Genomic DNA, 23318 nt, shown 5'->3' on the forward strand with positions numbered 1-23318 from the left:
GAGGTTCAGGAAGCTTGGTGAGAGCCCTTGCCCCGAGGGCTCCACCGTCACTCCCATCACCCCTTCCAGTTTCACATTTGGGTAAATGGATACTAGCCACTCCCCCCCTCCTGCAAAAGGGGAGTAAGCATTCTCCTACCCAAATAACTGTCAGCAGCTAGAGCTACCACAATCCAGGCCAGAAGGCCAGGGACCCGACCCTTCAGCCAGACCAAAATGCAGCACCCATCCCCACCAGGAGCACCCTTCCAGACGGCTCAGACTCAACCATTGGCCGGTCCCCAGTATACTGTCGGGCAACACGGCGTAGTCCCTGCTGAGTATCGCCTTTCCAGGTACTATGACACCATTGGATTTGCTGGCCCTCCCCAACGAGAGTGACACAGCGCCTCCTCTGGAAACTGATAAGAACAGATACTACACTTGATCTTAGCCAAATGTCACAGGTGTCTGACCAGGCACCACATCATCCCAACAATGGTAGTCAGGATCTGCCAGGTGCCTGGACTGACACCCCGCTCAGCCTCTCAGCAAGTCGCTGAGAGCCTGAGACGGCCCGCTCTGCCCCCTCCACAGCTCAGCGCTCCAATGATCATGGAGGGAGATGAGCAGAGAGCTGTCACAGTCTGCAGCTCTCTGCTCACGGAGCCCTGAAAACCGAGTGATCGGTGGTGTTCGATCGCTCGGTTCTCAGTGTAGAGGCGCCGGGGGACAGATGCTGCACCTAGGTAAGTATGAATATGGGAAAAAAAAAACCCCAAAAAATACTTCTCTTTTAAAGGCCCAGTCCACCTTTTGGAAAAATATAATAAATGCACCAACATTGATAATATAAAAACATGTAAATTTATTAAATATTTGCATTCAGCACTGCAAAGCATTGCAACCGCAATCAGTGCATCAGAGGTGCAAAAACACGCAGAAACGAAAGAGGAGCGCACAGGCCTTGTGCATTATCCCAAATACAAGTATTAATATTAAAGGAGAACTGTACTTCTGTGGATCACAGGAGTGTAGTTCTGCACCCCTGTGACCTCTATTCAGCAGACAATGGGCTGAAGCCCGCTGTCGGCTGACATCACAGAGCCGGTCTGTGTCTAATCACAGCACAGCCCTAGCGCCAGCGGAGTGCTCGTACGCTCCCTACCCAGTAGTGTATTTAGGTTTTGTGCTGCCCTAGGCCTGACTAAACTCGTGCACCTCCTAATTTGAATATGACCACCCCTTCCTGTCAAGGCCACACCCCTTGCTGTTTAAGACCCGCCTGAAATTTTCACGTGGGGACACTAGTTCTGAGGGCCTGGGGGGAATGGATTCCCTTAATTTGCATAGATTTCCTCTCACTTCCTGTTTGGCTCTGGGGCAGGAAGTGAAGGGAAATTTCTGCAATGGAACAGGGATGGTAAAAAATAAACTGACAGGGGCTATATTATTATTCTATCCAAAAAAAAAGTGTTGCCTATAGTTCTACTTTAAGCACAAATTTCTGATAATTTTATGGAGAGGACTAAGAAGATATAACCATGCCAATGGTGCAGCAGAAAACATATAGCACAGTGAGGAAGGTTTGTGCTTCCGCATACCGGAAGCAGTGCGGCCGCTTTATGGGGGCCCTAGACTAATTTGCCTCTCAGCCCAGTCTGCCCCCCGGTGGGGACTCTTACCGTGCTGTCCCCCTGCAAAGTGCTGCCCTAGGCCTGGGCCTTGTGCTGCCCTAGGCCTCTACCCAGAAGTGCTGATCATGTACTATTCACGTGATCCAGCACAGGAGAGCCACTCTGCCACTGTATAACTGAGTAATGCAGTCGGCAAGTGGATAATAATAGTAATATTAATAATAAGAAAACATAAAAAATAAAAAATAGCTAGGTTTGATCTAGGTCAGTGCCAGGGTTACTATAATGCCCCGTACACACGATAGGATTTTCCGACAACAAAACCATGAATTTTTTTCCAACGGATGTTGGCTCAAACTTGTCTTGTATACACACGGTCACACAAATGTGTGAACGTGGTGAACGTGGTGACATACCACATGTACGACGAGCCGAGAAAAATGAAGTTCAATAGCCAGTGCAGCTCTTCTGCTTGATTCTGAGCATGCGTGAGCTTTTGTGCGTTGGACTTATTTACACACGATCGGAATTTCCGACAACAAGTTTTGTTGGTTGAGAACCTGCTCTCAAACATTTGTTGGTGGAAATTCTGACAGCAAATGTCCGCTGGAGCACACACACACTCACATCGAACATTTCCCGTCGGAAAATCCAACCGTGTACGCGGCATAAGTGTAAGGCCTGAATCACACCTATAAATTTTAAGTGCTGTTTGCATTTTGCAGATTTGCACTACAGTCCATTTAACATGGTTTCCTATGGAACACGTTCTGTAGTGCAAATTTGCAAAATGCAAAAAGAACTAAAAATGCATAGGTGTGAATAAGGCCTAAGGGTCACGTCAAGTGTCAAAAGGGCAGGTTCAGTTTTTTTTTAAATTAGTATTTGTGTCAGTGTGTTTTAAGTAGGATAAAAAAAAAGCAAAATGCACACTATTGTTTCTGGGCCATACTACAGGTGCATACAACAAATAGCACACACATATGTGGTATAGCTGAGATTGTCAGGAGAAGGACAATTTATTTTGGGCTGTTCTTTGATTTTTTTTTTACCATTTTGGGCCAAATTTTCTTTGATACTAAACAAAATCCGGAGATTTTGTAGTTGCAAGAATGTGTACAGTTTTACAAACACATGTCAAAGCTGAAAAATTGTGTTCAGACGTTAAAGTGGTAGCAAAGTCTTTTTTTAAACTTGTACCTACAGGTAAGCCTATAATAAGAGTTACCTGTAGGTACAGCGAATATCTCCTAAACATGCACAGTTTAGGAGATATTCACATTACATGCAGCCGGTGACGTCACCAGCGCATACGCTCTGTGCCATGTCCGTGACTCCCACGCACATGTGCGGGAGTGACGTCATGTTGGCTTTGGCCAGTCAGACGAACCCTGATGGAAGACCGGGTGAAGATGGAAGCCCTGTCAGCGGTAACAGCGCGCCGCTGGAGGGCTTTGTTCCAAGGTAAGAAATGCATAATGTGTTAGTATGAGATGCATACTAGCACATTATGCCATTGTCTTGCTGTTTTTTTTTTTTTTTTTTAAAGCATTCGATTTATTACCGCTTTATGGTTTGTTTTACCCTCCGCCTAAAACAGTTAAAAGTGGCAGTTGTGTGTGAACCCCCCTTTTTTTTTGTGTCTGTAAGGGTTTACTTATCTCTTGTAGAGATGTATTATTATGCAATTTAGTTGTTTATATAGTATTTAGAACTATAATAGACATCTCAGTTTTTGGTATGTAGTCAGGTTGATTGTATTTGTGAGTGGTTTCTTTATTGTTATTCTGTGTTTTGAAATTCTAAAAATCAATACATATATGTTGGTACAAAAATGGCAGTTGTTTATGAAAAAAAAGTGTTTTAGCAAAGTAAATGTCAGATAAATGTCAGCCATTATCTTTTTAATGGCTGGGGATGGCTAGGTTGTCCACATTAGGAAACATAAGGTGTGTTGCCTTTGCATTACAGTATCATGCACATTAACATGATGTCACATTGTAAATCCGGAGTCAATAAGCTAACAATTCTGAATTTGTCAGTTGTGCAGTTTGTAGAGTTTGTGCAGTTTGTAGAGTGATGCATTTTACATGAATAACCATTCCATTCCTTTGGAAGTGTTTTGTGTCGCAGCAAACTGGGATTGTAATGCATCACACTGAAATGTAGAAGTGTGAATATAGAAGGTTAAAGTGTATGTAAGAATGAAATAAAAAACACGTTCCGTAAATGTCTCCAATTCATGCAAATTTTTCCACATTTTGTGTCCATATAAAACACTGTGGGGGTGATTTACTAAAACTGGAAAGTATCAAGTCTGGTGCAGCTGTACATGATACCCAATCAGCTTCTAACTCAGTTTATTCAATTAAGCTTTTAGAAAAAAAAACTGGAAGCTGGTTTCTGTGCAGATCTGCACCATATTTTGCATTCTCTGGGTTTAGTAAATCAACCCCAGTATGCATAAAAAAATATCTGTTGATCCTACCAACAATCTAGTGAGCTTTTTTTTGCTGTACTTTTTTCTTCTGCTGCTAAGAAAGCCTGAGCAATGTTAATAGTCCTGCCCAGTTCTCCTCTTTGGGTTTTTATGTAGTCTAATAGCCCGTACACACGATCCGAAAATCGGATGACAGGTTGTCCGACTTTTTTCGCTTAATAGTCGCAAGTATGAATTGAATAGGTTACTAAAGTTACAAAAATTCTGTTACGACAGAAAAAAAATCGGAAGTGATGTCATGTGTTGTAATGTATTTGTATTGTATTTTCGGGCGACAACTGTATTGACTAAACGAAAATCGTACGATCTGGTATCGTACAAGGAAAATTTTTGTGCTTGTCCGATTGAAAATTATATCGGATGAATTGTCGTGATCTGCTCTCGAAAGCTCTGTACTAATGATCCGATTATTGTACGATCGAAAGCTGTGTTTTTCGTCCGATTTTCGGATCGTGTGTACGGGCCATTAATCAGGAATAAACTGTCTAGGCCCTAGAAAGTTTATTCCTGATTTAGACTACATACAAATCTTTAGACTCTAGGGTAGGTACGGTGCTTCTTCATAGATACAGTACAGGGAATGAACATTGTTACTAGGGATGATCTTAGGTTCAATCCAAAGGTTGCTTCAGACCGGGAAGAAAGCTGTGGCCATATAGTGTCAATAATGTCATGAGCACCCCACCCCTTTGTATACTTGCAGGTATGAGGCAGGGTATGTCCTGGTTCCAGCTGATTGGGCCGGCATTGACAGTTCCTTCCAGGTTTGACCAAACATGGACATGGACTGAACCCTAGGCTCATCCCTGGTTGTCACCCTATTAAGGTTGGAAGTGTGTTGATTCTACAATTTTTTTTATGTTTCTTTTAATAATAACACTGTTACAACATGTAATTTTAGTTAATAAATTACTAATTTCATTTGGTCTTCAAGTGAGAATTTACCAATGTCTATTTTGTTTTTCAGGTCCCTGAATGTTTTTCACAATGAAATCCTTCTCTTTTCCACTCGTTGTCTTCTTGCTGGACTCCTCACTAAGTTATGTATTGTCCCTCCTTGTGTATAAATACTACCCCATATATTTCCTGGATGTGGTGTGGCTGGTGAATCTAATTAAAGTCCCCCTTCTTAGAGAAGTATCCCAGAAACTACCACGTCCATGGTGGATCCCATCATCTCTTCTCTTCATCCTGACGCTTTGCCTAGCGCCTCCTCTGCACCAGACGCTCCGATTCCTTCTCTTGTCCCAGGCTCCAGAGCTACACTCTGGTCTAGCCAGCTCTCTGCTCTATCACATGTCCTCATCTCTGGCCTGTATCCTCTGGGATCTCCTGTCACCTTTAATATTTCCAGAAGAAGATCCAGAGGGAGATAAAAATAGAAAGCAGAAAGAAAGGAAGAACTTCTTCAGGCTGATAAAGCTTTCCAAGCCAGACTGGCCTTTCCTGACCTCGGCTTTTGTGTTCCTGATCCTCGCATTGTCACGTAAGTTCCCATAAAAATCTGCAGGTGTAGGTTGTGCTAACAATGCAGGCCATTTTTTTTTAAATCTTTGGTGGTGCGCTAAAATAAAAACCCGTAAGTGAACAAAAAAAGTGCATGTGAAGCGTACACAAAAAAGTGCACATAAGGGTATTCCTTTTCTCCATCCCCCAAAGGAGTAGGACCTTACCCTCACCTCCTGGGGTGCAAAGCTCCTAACAGGGGCAGGGCTCAAACATGGCCCATCTAGCCAAAAGGTGTAGTGGACCCCTCTCCTCATGGTCAGTCAAAATTAAACAACGAGTACTAGGTGACGGGCTCTCCCAAAGAGAGACTCCCCCGATTCAGGGGAGGAGGGAATCTGATGGGCACACATACTCCGCGTAGACTTCAGGGTAGGCCTGAGGACCTTCATTCTCCATCCAAGTGAAAAGAAAAAAGTGACACACATGAGAGAAATAACTAAATAGTGCCAGTGCATAGACTGGGCCCTGTGGCCTGGTAGCTAAAAAATTGCCCTGGACTTAGCCATAATCCCTAATTGCATTACAGTGAGCTTTTGCTTAGCGTATGCAGGGCAAAGTAACAGGGACACTTCAAACAGGAAGTTCACCTTTTCAGAAAAAAATAAAAAAGGTGAACCTCAGATTTTGGAGCACATCCTGATGGCTTATGCTCTGGTTTTTTCTGGTCCTTTAATGGAGTGCAGCATGGTTTGCTGCCAGCACTGCACCTAAGTTGCATTACTCTGGTAACATGGAGGGATGGTAAAGCACTACAAAAAATGTTAATGAGCCCTAAAGTAGAAGCACTTTTGGGTTTAAAGAGCAACTTCACCTCTTCCCACCATTTTTTTTTTTTACACCCCTGCTTACCGGTTGCTGGGCTGTTCAGATCAGTTCAATTCAGATGCTTTCCCACCCAGCGGATCCAGCATTGTCCTGCTGTTATGTGCTTCTTCTCTGTCAGTGCTCAGGTCCCGCTCCACCATCCTCCTCCATAACATCACTGGGAGAAGGCGGTCGCTTCTGGGTTTAGGCACTCACCGTCCAATGATGCGCCCCCCCCATGCTCCTTTCTGAATAGGAATTGATGCCTGCTGGGATATGTAAGGTGTCTATATCACAGGAGGCTTTAGGGGTTTCATGTACTGGATGGGAGTAAGGTTTGGAGAGGGTGAAAGTCCAGTTTTAGTGTTAAGTTCCGCTTTAAAGTTTGTTACATAAAAGCAACTTTCGAAAAATTTGGTAAAGAGGAGCTCCAGCCCCCCCCCCCGAAAAAAAAAAATTAAAAAGTCAGAAGCTTCAAGTACTATAGATTCTGAATTTTAATATTAGGGCATTTACTAGTCCAGGAATCCAGCGATGTCCTCATCCGAGTCGATTTTGCAGTCGGCTATTGGGTGCTGGAGCCGCCATCTTGACTAAGGGAAAAAGGCAGTGAAGCCTTGCAGTTTCACAGCCAGTTCTCTACTGCGCATTCATGAAGCACGCTGTGCTTTGTGAATGGGCCACCTGTGAAGGAAGGGGGTGTGAAGGAACTGGGCTGGAAATGGGAGCGGGCACCTGTCAAAACCAGGTACCAGCTCCCCCCCAAAAGGTGCCAAATGTGGCAGCGGAGGAGGCAGACAAGTAGAGCTTCACCTCTTGGGTGGAGCTCCACTTTAAGACCAGAGGGGTGTCACCTTTTTAACTGGTAGGCAAATGGCCGTTCAGATGTAATATCTACTTCGTGAAGTATGGAATCGGAAGTATGGAATCTTTACTTTAGCGATTGATGGGAAGTGTATTGCGCATTCATATCCTCAAATTGACAGCTGGCTTGGCCAATCAGGAGGATGGGGAGCAGAGTGCACTTCATTAGGTGATGATCTATCAGTGTAGCTTCTATATTTTGCAAAGCAGACATCAGAGTTTAGTCAGTTGTCTCAGCCCAGACTGACCAATCAGATTCTCCCTTTCATAACACTGTATTGGATAAAGAAAAAGAGAATCATAGCAAATAAATTATTTTTGTTCCTTTCTTGGGACATTTTGGGAAATAGGGAACATTACAAGGAAACAAAGAACAGTTTGAAAATGACTTGCTGAGCCATTGCTAGACTTGCCAGGTTTCACATGTTTGTTGTACAATTGCAGCGAGTCTACATTGCATGACTCCAGATCAACTTTCTTTGCAAACATTCTGCAAGTCCTGGTTCAGCTATGTTGTGCAATAGTCATCCCACCACAGGGGTCACTGTGGCTGAATCTTCATGCTGTAGACTCACCACTGCAACTTTGCTCTTGCTAGAGACTTGGGCAAATTTGCTACAAATTGGAAAAGTGTCAACTAGAACTTGTGCTCCAAGAGCTCTGCAAGTGTACAACTTGCCAGTGAAAATGTGCAGAAAGTTAACAGACTTACAATTCAACACTGCCACAAATTTGGGGTAAATTATCCTTGCTATCTGGGCACAGATTTGTTTCCTCATAAAATTTGGACATATATGGAATGATAAACTGCACCCACCTAAACCAAACTATTACCTACCTTCAACTGAACCTCCAAAAGTGGGCAGTACTACCACCCAATCAGTTAAGATGGGTCATACAGGTAGGTGGGTGGTTAATAATATAACCATACCTCCCAACTTTTTGAGATGGGAACGAGGGACTCCTACAGTGCCTTGAAAAAGTATTCATACCCCTTGAAATGTTCCACATTTTGTCATGTTACAACCAAAAATGTAAATGTTTTTTATTGCGATTTTATGTGATAGACCAACACAAAGTGGCACATAATTGTGAGGTGGAAGGAAAATGATAAATGGTTTTCAATTTTTTTTTACAAATAAATAAGTGAAAAGTGTATTTGTATTCAGCCCCCCTGAGTCAATACTTTGTAGAACCACCTTTCGCTGTAATTACAGCTGCAAGTATTTTTGGGGATGTCTCTACCAGCTTTGCTCATCTAGAGAGAGACATTTTGGCCCATTCTTCTTTGCAAAATAGCTCAAGCTCTGTCAGATTGGATGGAGAGCGTCTGTGAACAGCAATTTTCAAGTCTTGCCACAGATTCTCAATTGGATTTAGGTCTGGACTTTGACTGGACCATTCTAACACATGAATATGCTTTGATCTAAACCATTCCATTGTAGATCTGGCTGTATGTTTAGGGTCATTGTCCTGCTGGAAGGTGAACCTCCGTCTCAAGTCTTTTGCAGACTCTAACAGGTTTTCTTCTAAGATTGCCCTGTATCTGGCTCCATCAATCTTCCCATCAACCCTGACCAGCTTTCATGTCCCTGCTGAAGTAAAGCATCCCCACTACTTGATGCTGCCACCACCATGTTTCATGGTGGGGATGGTGTGTTCAGGGTGATGTGCAGTGTTAATTTTTCACCACACATAGAGTTTTTCTTTGAAGCCAAAAAGTTCAATTTTGGTCTCATCTGACCAGAGCACCTTCTTCCACATGTTTGCTGTGTCCCCCACATGGCTTCTCGCAAACTGCAACCAGGACTTCTTATGGCTTTCTTTCAAGAATGGTTTTCTTCTTGCCACTCTTCCATAAAGGCCAGATTTGTGGAGAGCACGACTAATAGTTGTCCTGTAGACAGATTCTTCCACCTGAGCTGTGGATCTCTGCAGCTCCTCCAGAGTTACCATGGGCCTCTTGGCTGCTTCTCTCATTAATACTCTCCTTGCCCGGCCTGTCAGTTTAGGTGGACGGCCATGTCTTGGTAGGTTTTCATTTTGGATTATGGATTGAACAGTGTTCTGTGAGATGTTCAAAGCTTGGGATATTTTTTTATAACCCAACCCTGCTTTAAACTTCTCCACAACTTTATCACTGACCTGTCTGGTGTGTTTCTTGGCCTTCATGATGCTGTTTGTCCACAAAGGTTTTCTAACAAACCTCTGAGGGCTTCACGGAACAGCTGTATTCATACTGAGATTAAATTACACACAGGTGCACTCTTTTTACTAATTAGGTGACTTCTAAAGGCAATTGGTTCCACTAGATTTTAGTTAGGGGTATCAGAGTAAAGGGGGATGAATACAAATACACGCCACACTGTTCGGGAATTTATTTGTAAAAAAATGTTGAAAACCATTTATCTATTTCCATCCACTTCACATTTATGTGCCACTTTGTGTTGGTTTATGACATAAAATCCCAATAAAATACATTTACATTTTTGGGTGGCTGGTGGCGTGGCACTACCCAATCCCCCCCCATTCGGCCGGCGGCACGGCACTACCCCCCACCCGGCGGTCGGTGGTCCGGCACTTACCCCATCCAGGTGGTGGGCTGTGGTGTCATCCAGCACAGTCCACCCGCCATGTATATCCTCTCTCTTCCTCGGGCGGCGAAGTGCAGGCAGAGGCTCTGGTGTCTGCTCTTTCAACGGCTTCCTCTGCCGTGTGTCCTAATTGGCAGGGAGTAAATGCTAAATAGATCAGGGGGCCAGACGCATGGATTCTATGGATGGGCCGTCACTGGTTGTAACACGACAAAACACGGAACATTTCAAGGGGTGTGAATACTTTTTCAAGGCACTGTGTTAGCAAAATATGTAGGCATAGGACACACCCCTAGCCACACCCCCTTAAAGGAGAATCGTACAAAAAAAAAAAAAAAGGATTGTTGAACCCACAATTTTTTTTACCACTATTATTCCTTTATACTGGCTTTTGACATTTACAAATATAACAATTTAGAATTTGGATGAAAGGTTTAACACTTTTAAAAAGATAAATAGGGCATTTTATATACAACTTTTATAGATCAGACCAAACATGAGGGACCAATGAGGAGGAAAGAGGGACAGAGGGACTTTGTTCCAAATCAGGGACAGTCCCTCGAAATCAGGGACAGTTGGGAGCGATGTCATATTACGAATTAAAATAATGTAATATGTTTACCGGAATTTTCACAGTAACTCTCCAATCCCCATTATTGTCCCCAGTTGAAATGTCAATCCCATATTACATGGGGCGTGTGATCGATATTTTGTCCAACAACTACAAGGAGTCAGAGTTCCTGAAGAACATCGTATATATGGCCTTCTTCTCTCTCACAAGGTAAGCTAAGTTTATTTATTGTATTGATGCTACATGTTGTATGGATAACTGGCAAAAAGATTTCGTCCTATGATTCAAAATGATACTAAACAGAGAAGTGTTAATTGCCATAATTCATCCACATAGATCGTATATACTATGTATTTTGTGTTATTTTTTTAATCCTGTAAGTACCTTATTACTTCAGCTCTGTTGTGTGGTCACATGATCTCTCTCTGTTCTTTGCCATTTGCAGAGAAAGATCTTTGGGAGGGGCTTCTATGCTCTCTACATATGAGTCTGTGCACAGCCCTGATTGTCACATGACTAAAAAAAAAAAAATGATTATATATATAAAAAAAACAGTTTTGCAGCTCCCAATAAATCTCTATTGAACATCAAATGTGTATTTTTTGTGCATTAATATGATGTAGGCGGAGTCAGAGATGATTGACACTAGTCATTTTGTTTAGGCAGCATCTGTATCCAAGGTTCTTATTTTACTTTACAGATATTAGCAATTACATTTCATATATTTAATACTGATTTATATTAGAACTAAACTTTTTTTGTGCGTTTCCTAGTGAATCAATCAGCATACAATATCCCGCCCCCATAGTGTTTAACAGCTTGCCGACCAGCCGCTGGCATACTGCTGCGCGAATCGCCGTAGGTGTACGCCGGCCGCTTTAAGAGCAATAGCGACGCCGGAGCCAATGCGCATGACCGGCGGCCGCGATGTCCGCCGGCCACCCACAATCGCTCCTCAGAGAGCCAGAACTGGGTTCTGTCAATGTAAACAGACAGGTTCCCATTCTGACAGGGAAGGAGAGCGAGAGATCTGCTGTTCCTAGTGATCAGGAACAGCGATCTCTCTCTTCTCCCAGTCAGTCCACTCCCCCCACAGTTAGATACACCTCCCTAGGACACACTTAACCCCTTGATCGCCCCCTAGTGTTAACCCCTTCCCTGCCAGTGACATTTATATAGTAATCAGTGGCTATTTTTAGCTCTGATCGCTGTATAAATGTCAGTGGTCACAAAAAGTGTCATAAGTGTCTGATCTGTCCGCCACAATGTCGCAGTCTCGCTAAAAATCACAGATCGCCGCCATTACTAGTAAAAAGTAAATAATAAAAATGCCATAAATCTATCCCCTATTTTGTAGACACTATAACTTTTGCGCAAACCAATCAATATACGCTTATTGTGATTTTTCCTACCAAAAGAGTGTAGTAGAAAACATATTGGCCTAAACTGATAAAGAAATTATTTTTTTTTAGTTTTTTTTTTTGGGGGGGGGGGATATTTATTACAGCAATAAGTAAAAAATATTGTTTTTTTTTTCAAAATTGTCGCTCTTTTTTTGTTTATAGCACAAAAAATAAAAACCGCAGAGGTGATCAAATACCACCAAAAGAAAGCTCTATTTTTGGGGAAAAAAGGACATCAATTTTATTTGTGTACAACGACCGCACAATTGTCAGTTAAAGCGACGCAGTGCCGTATCGCAAAAAATGGCCTGGTCATTAAGGGGGCAAATCCTTACAGTCCTTAAAGGAGAACTATAGGAGCAAAGGAGGTTTATAACCCCTGTCAGATTTTTTTTTTTACCATCTGTGTGCCATTGTGGAGATTTCTGTTCACTTCTTGCCCCGTAGCCAAACAGGAAGTGAGAGGAAATTCCTGGAAATTAAGGGATTTCATTGGGGTCACCAGATGTAGTGTCCCCATTGGAAGATTTCCCTGCTGTTACTTTTCTGGGGACAACCCAAAATTTTGGATTTTCTTTTACTTTCACTTTTCAGGGCTGCAGAGCTGTAGGTGTGCCTCTGTGTAAACTCAGGAAGTGAACAGGCAGCAGCTTCAGCTGCCCACAGTTAAAATGGCTGCAGCCAGACTCAGTGGAGGGAGATTTCTGCAGCATATTTGGCAAGTACAGGATCACAGTATATATAAAATAATATGCAAATTGGTTGGAGGGAAGCTTCAGAATGGCAAAGGTGTTTTTATTACAAATTATGTGAGCCGACTGCAGTTTCCCAATAGGAGGACATGAGGGAGGGGAAGAAGGGAACTGAAACTGGAGCATGCTCAGTAGATGAAAACAGCTGGCTTACACAATCTCAGGCTGCAGCGGGGACACAGAGAAGACAGGAAGGACAGCTGAAGGCAGGATCAACCAAGTCTGTTTCACTCTACACAAAATGAATGCTGTAATGAGTTGTTCATAGTCTGGATTTGTATTGCAGCCTTAAAGTAGTTGTAAAGTTAGTATTACAAATAACCGGCATCCCCTCTTTTGTAGGAAGATATCAATTACTGTGTGCCAGTTTTTCTAAAATTATAATTCCAAATACCTTTTTGCACAGCTCCGCTGTGCGGTCATGTGACCTCCCCCTCCGCTCTCATTCCCCGACCTAAAGAGAGCAGCGGGAGGGGCTGAGATTCCCCTCTGATATCAGCTGGTCAGCAGGGGGAGATCACATGACTGAACAGCGGCGCTGTGCAAGAAGGTATTTAGGATTACAATTTTAGAAAAACTGACACACTGTACTTTATATCTTCATACAACAGAGGGGATGCCAGTTATTTGTAGGTCCTACTTAACAGCCGCAGGGAATAGCGGCAGGAGGAGAGCAGAGGGAGGTGGGGAGAAGAATGATTCACACAGAAATAACAGGCAGGGAGGGAGGGGGAGAGACTCTGACCATATAGATGGATGATGGAGTCACGTAAACTGACCACAATATTATAGATCAGCAGCCATGATTGCCATGGTCAGTACACATAGGGGGACACAGGAACAGGTAGCATCAACCAGGTATTTTACAACATAGAAAGGGATAAATGACACTTCACAAGCACTATGCAGTTGATCATGTTTTAAAGGAACAGGATCATTTATTTTTTTGTTAGGTTACAACCACTTTAACTACTTCCCCCCGGCCTATAGCAGAATGACGGCCGGGCGGTGGTTCAGTTATCCTGACTTGGCATCATATGACGTCCAGCAGGATAAGAGCTGCCGTGCGCCCGTGGGCCTCTGATGCAGGCTCTTTACCACGTGATCGCCGTGTCCAATCACCGTAGGACAGGAAGTGTGTTAGGACTACAGAACACCTCCACCTCTTCTCATCTCAGTAACATTGGAGAGAAGAGTTCTGGCTAATTACAGTGCTAACTGATAACAATAGAGCAGAGGCAGGGTGTAAAGGAGGCTACAAACTGGTGTTAGTAGTTTTATTTTGTTTTTGTTGTTTTATTATTATCATTTATATTCTTTTTACTATTTCATTTTATTGTACTTATTTTTTACATATTTTTTAGGACCTCCCGTTAGGGTGCTTTGGCGAAATATTAGGTGGTGTAAACAGACCCGTGATGTCTCACTTATGAGACAGAGAAAGGGACTGAGTACAGATTCCTCAGTCCCTTTCTCTGCAGCCTAAGCTGCACAGAATGAATGATCAGGAATAGCTCTGTATAGACCGTTCATTCATAAACTGAAACATAGTAAAAAAAAGAAAAAGGCCCCTTTCACAACTTGTGCGACTTGTCCTGCGACTTGGGATTGCAAAGTCGCATGACAAGTCGTATCCTATGATTTCCAATGAGTACCGTTCATATCTGTACAGCTTCAAGTCGCAGCGGCTTCAAAGTGGTCCCTGCACTACTTTGGTCCGACTTTGATGCGACTTGAGGTCCATAGACCTCAAGATTACACAAACATTGCTTCAAGTCGTGTCAAAGTCGCACGGCTTTCAGGTCATACAAGTGTGAAAGGGGTTTTACTGGCCCCTTCCCCGCTCTCAAATCTGACAGATCCCATGCAGCAGCCAGTGGGAGGGGGAAACACGGCAGAGGGGAGGGGGGGGCAAGGAGAGCACACAGGGGCCCAGGGCAGCAGGACAGGGATAGGGAAGTGGTGGGAGCAGCATGTAGAGGAACTGATGCCCTCAATTTCCCTCCTGCAGCTGCTGAATGTCTGTGGGAGGGAGAGGAGGAGAAGCGGGCATTCAGCAACTACATGGAGGAATCGATTCCTCTACATGCCTCCGCCCTCGCTGCCCTCCTATCCAGGCATACAGGGGGGCCACATGGGCCCCCTAGCTCATGAGGCCCATGCGATCAGAGGTGGCCTGTCCATAAGGGGTGCAGGAGCGCCGCCCCCCTAATCCATGCGCCTGGTCCCTAATCTACATGCAGGGCGCCGGATGCATGGATTTCAATTGTGTGTGTTTTTTTTTTTTTTAAAGCACGATTAGAGCCTGAGGTTCTAATTGGCTTCAAAAAAGGGTGGGCTCTGGGCGCAGTGCTGACCCCAACCAGTTGTGTGACAATAGCAAATTAATATTCGCTGCAGCTGTCAGGAGAGACGTGCCCGGTCACATGAGCGTCGAATGGCGCTCTGACATCAGGTATAGACAGGGGCACACAGGACTAGGAAACAGAGAGGTTTATCTAAAGATATGACTTTCATTTCTTGTAAAAAAAAAAAAAGATATGACTTTAAAGTGTTACTAAACCCACAACAGTAAAATCAGTCTGTATATGCAGTAAAGCATGCTTGTTATACTCACTGTGGAACCTAAGAGGTTAATCCTACGCATTGTGTAAAAAGGCTGTTTGATGCTGTATGCACAGACCTCCCCTGTGTATAAAGATATGCAGCGTTAGAATACAAACAATGATGTAAATAAAAATCCACTGTCATTGAGCCTAAAGAGTCCCTGTTCCAATAAATGGCATCACCCACAGTGTAAATATGACAAGCTGAGGTGAACTATGAAATCCTCCACCGCACACCAACACATGGGGCCTCTTACCACAGATAGTGGACCCCTAGGTTATAAGTGATCAGATAAGCATGATATATCCACTATAGCACGACTCCACTCTGGTACCAGACAGCTGAATCTCATAGGGTCATAACATGGGGTGAATCCACAGGTTCATATGTAGGATAAAAGAGAAGCAGCTCCTCATAGTGTAGTATGTTAATGCAAGATGATTTTATTAAGTAAAAAGCATACAGGGTACTCACATTTGGAGAATTAAAACGAGTATTTCAGGAACACAAAAAGTTCCCAACCAACAAAATGCACTTGTAGTGTCGGGACATTAGATCTCCGGGCTCCACCCAAGGTTGGTTGGAAACTAATGTTAACCATGTGTGTATTGCTAGAGAGGTTTTATTTTCTTGGGAGAATGCATGTGATCAGCACAGGGCCAATCAGCACTGTCCAGACATGTCCAGACAGAGGGTCAGAGAAGCCCTGCAGCCTCATAGGACAGCTCAGTGCAGTATGAAAACTCCTCCTACAAGCTTCACCAGGAACTCATAGAAATCACAAGACTGCTATATACAGCTAATGAGAAAAGGTATTTAGCAGCTTATATTTACTAAAATAATTGCATTTCCATGTTCTGTGTACTGTGGGAGACCAGATATAGTGAATGCAGAGTCCTGGGTTTAGTAACACTTTAAGACAATTTTTTTTTTTGGTCAACATTAAAATCATCAATTAGAAATTTGCTCATTTCCATCAGATTCAACAAAAATATTCAAATATTCCACCCTTGCTCTTGAGTTTTTATTTTGCTTGCTCTAGTTTAAAACAATTGTTAAATCATCCCCTTGAACTCTTATGCCGCATACACATGATAGGACATTCCGACAACAAAACTTAGGATTGTTTCTGACAGATGTTGGCTCAAACTTGTCTTGCATACACACGGTCACACAAATCTTGTCAGAAATTCCGAACGTGGGAACATGGTGACGTACAACACGTACGATGAGCCGAGAAAAATTAAGTTCCATAGCCAGTGCGGCTCTTCTGCTTGATTCCGAGCATGCGTGGAAATTTGAGCGTCAGAATTGTGTACACACGCTCGGAATTTCTGACAAGTTTTGTTGTTGGAAAATTTGAGAACAAGCTCTCTAACATTTCTTGTCAGAAATTCCGACAGCAAATGTCTGATGGAGCCTACACACGGTCGGATTTTCCGACAACAAGCTCAAATTGGACATTTGTTGTTGGAAATTCCGACCGTGTGTAGGCGGCATTAGACAATCAAATGGAAGTTCTGAAAACAATTTCCCATTGGAATTCTACAGGTAGAAGGCCACCACAAGTAATGGGTACAGCAAGAAATTAAAACACGCAACTCACTTCCACTTTTTTTTTATTCTAGGGTCTTGGCTGACTATAAATATTTAATGAAAGCGATTGCTTGAAATTTTCAGAATGTTCCTCTTGTGTTGGAGGGCATTAATATTTTGTCTCAGGCTTTTCTTATCATACAGGGTGGCACCAGTTCCCCACACTTTATTGTTTTACTGCATGTGTACTGCTGTAATTATAAGAAAAGAATTGCATGAGTCTTAGCACTGAGTTGAGTAGAACAAGGAACCTTCTCTGGAAAGTACCTTCCTCTCCATAGCGAGCCATGGATTAAAGTGCCACTTAACCCACATCATAACAAACTATGAATAAACGGTGTATTACATGCTGTTCATACTCACTCTGTCACTATGAGATTAGCTTTCTGTAATCTGCAAAAAAACCTTGTTGGTCCTGCTGCTCTCTACCCCCCCCCTTCTGTTCATGTCCCCAATGCAGCTAGGGAATTTGCAGCAGTGTTGGCAGCTCTACACATGCTCAGTTTTCTGTGAGTTTCTATGCTGAGCATTTCATCCCTATCACATGTGAACAGCCCGGATCACACATGTGGATGTATACACAGTGGTAAATGACAGCTCACTCCACTATGACCACTAACCAGCTAAACACAATGGGGGTGGGATATTACACGTAGATTGATGGTGGCTTCACCTCCCTCTTATTCTAAGACACCGGCTGGAGGAGCCTGTGACTGGCAGAAATACACCCACACCATGTTATTAACAAAAGATAATTAATATTTGATTTCAAATATATATTTGTATGACAATTTCAAGCGGAGGTTCACACAAAAATTGAACCTCCGCTTTTCGGAACCCTCTCCCCCTCCGGTGTCACATTTGGGACCTTTCAGGGGGGAGGGGGGTGCAGATACCTGTCTAAGACAGGTATTTGCACCCACTTCCGGGTATAGACTCCCACTGGAGTCTACGCCACTTCCTGTCCCCCCGCACTGTCTGCTGGGACACACACGGGTCCCAGAGACAGCAGGGATCTTTCGGGTTGCGCAGCGCGACTCGCGCATGCACAGTAGGGAACCGGGAAGTGAAGCTGCAAGGCTTTATTTCCTGACTCCCTTACCGAGGATGGCGGCGGCAGCATCCGAGGACCGAGGCACGGTTCGGTCTCGGGTGCCGACATCGCTGAACCCTGGGACAGGTAAGTGTCCTTATTTTAAAAGTCAGCAGCTGCAGTATTTGTAGCTGCTGACTTTTAAAAAAAATTTTTTTGCGGGACTCCCGCTTTAAATTAGTTTATTGATAATAAATATTTAGTTTTATTCTGTATTCCAAAGGCTGATTTTTTTTCTTTTTATTATTATTTTTAACATTTGACCAGTAGCAGGGGACTAGAAGCTCCTCCTGCTTATGTTTCCCTGCAGACAGGCTGGGAAAGAGTTGGATCATGTGACAGCTGAAATTAGGTAAAAGGTACTTAGATTTTTTTATTATTGAATTAATTACAGTGCCATCATCCACATACAGTAAGACCCCTTTCACAGTGGGGTGGTTTGCAGGCGTTATTGCGCTAAAAATACCACCTGCAAACCGCCCCTAAACAGCCTCCGCTGTTTGTTCAGTGTGAAAGCACGAGGGCTTTCACACTGAAGCGGTGCGCTGGCAGCAGAAGAAAAAATCTCCTGCAAGCCGCATCTTTGGAGCGGGGAAGGAACGGTGTATTCACCGCTCCTAAACCGCTTCTGCCCATTGAAATCAATGGGACAGCGCAGCTATACCGCGGCAATACCGCGGCTATAGCCACGCTATACGAGGGGTTTTAACCCTTTATCGGCCGCCAGCGGGAGGTTAAAACCGCACCGCTAGCGGCCGAATACCGCGGTAAAGCAGCGCTAAAAATAGCGCTGTTTTACCGCCGACGCCCCCTACCGCCCCAGTGTGAAAGGGGCCTAATAGAAGGGACAGTGTCTATTAAACAGTGTGTGTTTAGTATCACTTTAAATGGAAAGATCTTGGGTAATATTGAAGGTAACAGGGAGTATGTGGAAGGAGCAAAGACAGAGTCTCTCAACGGGGGCAACTATTAAATGCAAATGCAGGTAACTAAACAATAATAAAATGAATGATAAAATGAAATAAATGTCTAAAAAGTCCAAACACTAGGGCAGGCTAATCTGACAGCTGTAGCTGGCTCTGGAGATCAGGAGGGATAAAAACAAAGAAAAGCGCCACTAAGTTTAGTAGGACTGATAGTATTTAATAGAACTCCCTTAAGGGGCTACGCACAGGATAAGAATAAAAACAACCTCATTATAGTAGGTGGTCCGGGATGCCAGGTGGAGGAAAAGTCTGCTCAGCCGCCAGGTAGAGCGCTGTGTGTGTCCCTGAGATGAGGAGGAGGAAGCTACCGGTATCTCTCACAGCCTCGATGGACAGCAGCGTGGAGGCGGGGTGACGTCAGCAGGCCCAGGATGCAATCTTCTTTTCTTTTTATAAGGCAACTCAACATAAGTTACCCACTAGTTTAAGAGTTTTCCTGACAAAACTAAATCAGAATATAAATATGCATACAATTCCCAACACACAGCTAACTGCCTGGCCAATTATCGCAAAAATAAACACGATCAGTTCTCACGTTCAGAAAGATCAGGGGTCTTGCTATGGGGGCACTCATTAGGGGAGAGGAGCCAGGAGCGCCAGTGAGGGACCCGAGAAGAGGAGGAAAAAAAGCAAACGTAGTACCAATATTCAACCAAGGGCTGAGAAATATACCTGAAAACTACAGACCAGTCAGCCTAACATCAATAGTATGTAAACTGTTGGAAGGAATGATAAGGAATCATATCCAAGAATTCGCCAGTGAAAACAGTATAATTTGTAATAACCAACATGGGTTTATAAAAGACCATTCTTGCTAGACCGACCTCTAAAATTCTAGGAGGAGGTGAACTATAATTTGGATGGAGAAAAGTCTGTCGGCACAGTGTATCTAGATTTTGCTAAGGCATTTGATACGATACCCCAGAAATGCATAATTTTTTAATTTTATTTTTTTATTTTTGCATTGATGATATTGTATGTACCTGAATAGAAAACTGATTGCAGGAGTGTGTCCATAGTGTGGTGATAAATGGCATATTTTCTGAATGGTCCAGCAGCAGCTGAAAGCCATCTTCTTCTCCTCTCTCTCCCACTGACTTCCAGCTGCTGCAGAGAGCACTATACAGGGGATCGGTTCCAGTTAATGCCCCCCTGCCGCATTGAGCACGCTCCCTTTGCACCACACATTTCCCCCTGCTGTCTGGGCCCCCCTGTGTGCCTCCTTACCCCCGCAGTGTTGCCGGCATCCCTCCTCTCCTTCCAACTGGCAGCTGCAAACACACAATACAATCCTTCAGGATGGAGAGTGGAGGCAGGGTCCGGTAAATGCTGTATGTCATGTTTATCAGCCCCTTCCTTTCCTGAATGAACACAATGAATGGTTGGTACCGATCGCTCACTGTGTTCATTAATAACTTAAGCATAGCAAACTGTGTTTATTTGGAGGGGGGAGGGCCCTGTCAGTTTGATGGTATGGGGCCCTGTGGTTTCTAACAGCAGCCCTGTACATAACTATGTCTTAATGTGAGACTTCATAACATAACATAACATAATGTGAGGTATGTTATCAACCGAAGCCTGTTTGACTCATAGAACGTACTTTCTTTTGAGTTCAAACCATCCGGTAAGCTTACATGTGCCTTGGTGGTGGCCTTACTGCACTGGTGTCTTCAGTTTTTCACCCATTATGTTGAATGCCAATGCGGTGATTAGGATCTTCAATTTCCTTAATATACACTGTGGGCTTTAAATCTTTTCACTGACTTATTTATTCAACTTTTTCTAAATATTTCTAGTAACTTACACAGCACATATCACACGTGGTATTTTTTGTGATTTTTTTTGTGATATAATTATTTTTTATATATTTTATTAGCAATCATGGTTTGTAGATTTATATACCGTAATTTGATATACAGAGATTTTGTGATTCACCTTTCAATGGTAATGGTTGAGTTATGTTACCCAACTCAAACACTTTAGCGCCACACTTATACACTTTTGTGATTTTTATAACATAACGGTGTCTTACCTTAGCACAGTGATGTGAATGGGCTCTGTAATATCGGTGTACCTGGATATTCATTCATATGTCTCTCCTTAGTTCTGTCTGTGCAGGATGCCGGGGAGGATTCTTCATATTCTGCTACTCTCGTCTCAATATCCGCTTACGGGAACTCCTCTTTCGAGCTTTTTCTAGACAGGACATTACCTTCTTTGAAACAACGAAAACAGGTAACTGGTACAGCTTGGACCAATGTAAATATATATGTTCCATGGCTGTGGGATGCCCATGGAAGTCCATTACTACAATCATCTCCAATAGCTTACAAGTCCTGTGCCAAGTGGCTTCCCTGCTGCATTGTGAACATAGGAGGTCACTGGCACAAGCGCCATTCACTTGCAACGAAGATCACTGAATCTATCACTGAATGAATGCAAAGCGTTTTCTGATTGAACGAGGCAGAGAGCTGGGCCGGTGATGAGAAGAGGTCCACCTCATCCAGTCAAAGAACACTTTGGTGTTGATTTACTAAAACTGAAGAGTGCATAATCTGGTGAAGCTGTGCATAGAAACCAATCAGCTTCCAGTTTTGTCAAAGCTTAACCGCTTAAGGATCGCCCCACATACATATACTGTAGCAGGATGGCCCTTTATCGCGAAATCACGTACCTGAAAGTTCTCTCCTCAGGGTCTGGGGCATGCACGTGCGCCGGCGGCGGCCCGCTCCCACTGTGATTGGACACAACGGGAGCCAATCAGCGGAACTGGCGAACCCGATGTCCGCCATGAGCCACCGATCGCTCCAGAGGCAGACAGAATGGCGGTCTGCCTATGTAAACAAGGCAGATCGCCGTTCTGTGACAGGAGAAGACAGAAATCTTGCGTTTCTTCTAAGCAGGTACATGGATCTCTGTCTTCTTACAGTCAAAGTACCTCCCCCACACAATTGTAAAGGATTACCTAGGCAAACAATTAACCCTTTGATCGCCTCTGATGTTAAACCCTTCCCTGCCAGTGTCATTAGTACAGTGACAGTGCATATTTTTTAGCACTGATCACTGTATTAGTGTCATTGGTCCCCAAAAAGTGTCACTTAGTGTCTGATTTGTCCACCACAGAAATTGCAGTCCCGCTATAAGTCCCGCCATTACTAGTAACAAAAAAAAAATCTATAAAAATTCCATAAAAATATCCCATAGTTTGTTGGCACTATGGGGTTGATTTACTAAAGGCAAAAAGCCTGTGCACTTTGCAGTTGCTCCAGAGCTTAGTAAATGAGCAGAAGCTCTGCTGAATTCCATCATCCAATCATGTGCAAGCAAAAATGCAACTTTTTTTTATTTTCCTTGCACATGATTGGGTACTCTTTGCAAAGTGAAGCCTTACCTCATTTACTAAGCACTGGATCAACTGCACTTGCGGAGGGCAACTGAACTTTACAAAGTGCACAGTTTATTTAGTAAATCAACCCCTATAACTTTTGCGCAAACCAATCAATATACGCTTATTGGGATTTTTTTTACTAAAAATATGTAGCAGAATACATATTGGCCTAAATTGATGAAGACATTTGAATTTTTACATTTTTTTATTGGATATGTATTATAGCAGAAAGTAAAAAATATTGTTTTTTTTTCAAAATTGTCGGTGTTTTTTTATTTTTAGCACAAGAAATAAAAACCACAGAGTTGATCAAATACCACAAAAAGAAAGCTCTATTTGTGGGTAAAAAAAGGACGTCAATTTTATTTATTTGGGTACAACGTCGCACTACTGCGCAATTGTCAGTTAACCTCCCTGGCGGTATTCCCGAGTCTGGCTCGGGTTGGATTTTTCCATACCAAAAGCGGTATCCCCGAGCCAGACTCGGGCTTGCATCGCAGGATCCAGGAAGAGTATACTTACCTTGTCCCCTGGATCCTGCGATGTCTCCCCGCTGTGATCGGCGAGCCGCTGTGTCTCGCTAACAGTGCCGAGCTCCGTTCCCTGCGAGCGGTGCGACGCACGGGGACGGAGTTCGGCGGTAAATTCAAAAGTGAAACACATAGTATAGATACAGCATACTGTAATCTTATAGATTACAGTACTGTATCAAATAACTACACATCCCCTTTGTCCCTAGTGGTCTGCCCAGTGCCCTGCATGCAGTTTTATATATATAAAACTGTTCTTTCTGCCAGGAAACTGGAGATTGTCCATAGCAACCAAAACTGTCTCTTTACATCAAAAGTGCTTTTAGACCAGCTAGAAAAAAGCGATAATAAATTATAATCACTTGCAGAATTGAGCGATAGTGATTTGTGGGGAAATCCGTCACCAAACACTAAAAGTAACAAAAGCGACAATTCTGCAACTGAGCAAATTTCAGTGTTTTTGATTTGATTACATTATTATATAATTTTTATTATTATTATATTA

The 23318-nt window shown here is 43.3% G+C and overlaps 1 protein-coding gene across 1 annotated transcript in view; it reads left to right on the forward strand.

Annotated features, from left to right (window-relative positions):
• Positions 1–23318, forward strand: part of TAP2 (transporter 2, ATP binding cassette subfamily B member) — an 88775-nt gene that overhangs the window by 19618 nt on the left and 45839 nt on the right. Inside the window, exons 2-4 of the mRNA XM_073598273.1 lie at positions 5084–5602; positions 10554–10668; positions 21000–21130. Coding sequence (XP_073454374.1) covers positions 5092–5602; positions 10554–10668; positions 21000–21130 — 757 coding nt within the window. The 5' untranslated portion in view covers positions 5084–5091. The remainder of the gene's footprint in view (positions 1–5083; positions 5603–10553; positions 10669–20999; positions 21131–23318) is intronic.

The sequence above is a fragment of the Aquarana catesbeiana genome, linkage group LG09, assembly GCF_042186555.1.
Source record: "Aquarana catesbeiana isolate 2022-GZ linkage group LG09, ASM4218655v1, whole genome shotgun sequence".
In the NCBI taxonomy this organism is placed as follows: Eukaryota; Metazoa; Chordata; class Amphibia; order Anura; family Ranidae; genus Aquarana; species Aquarana catesbeiana.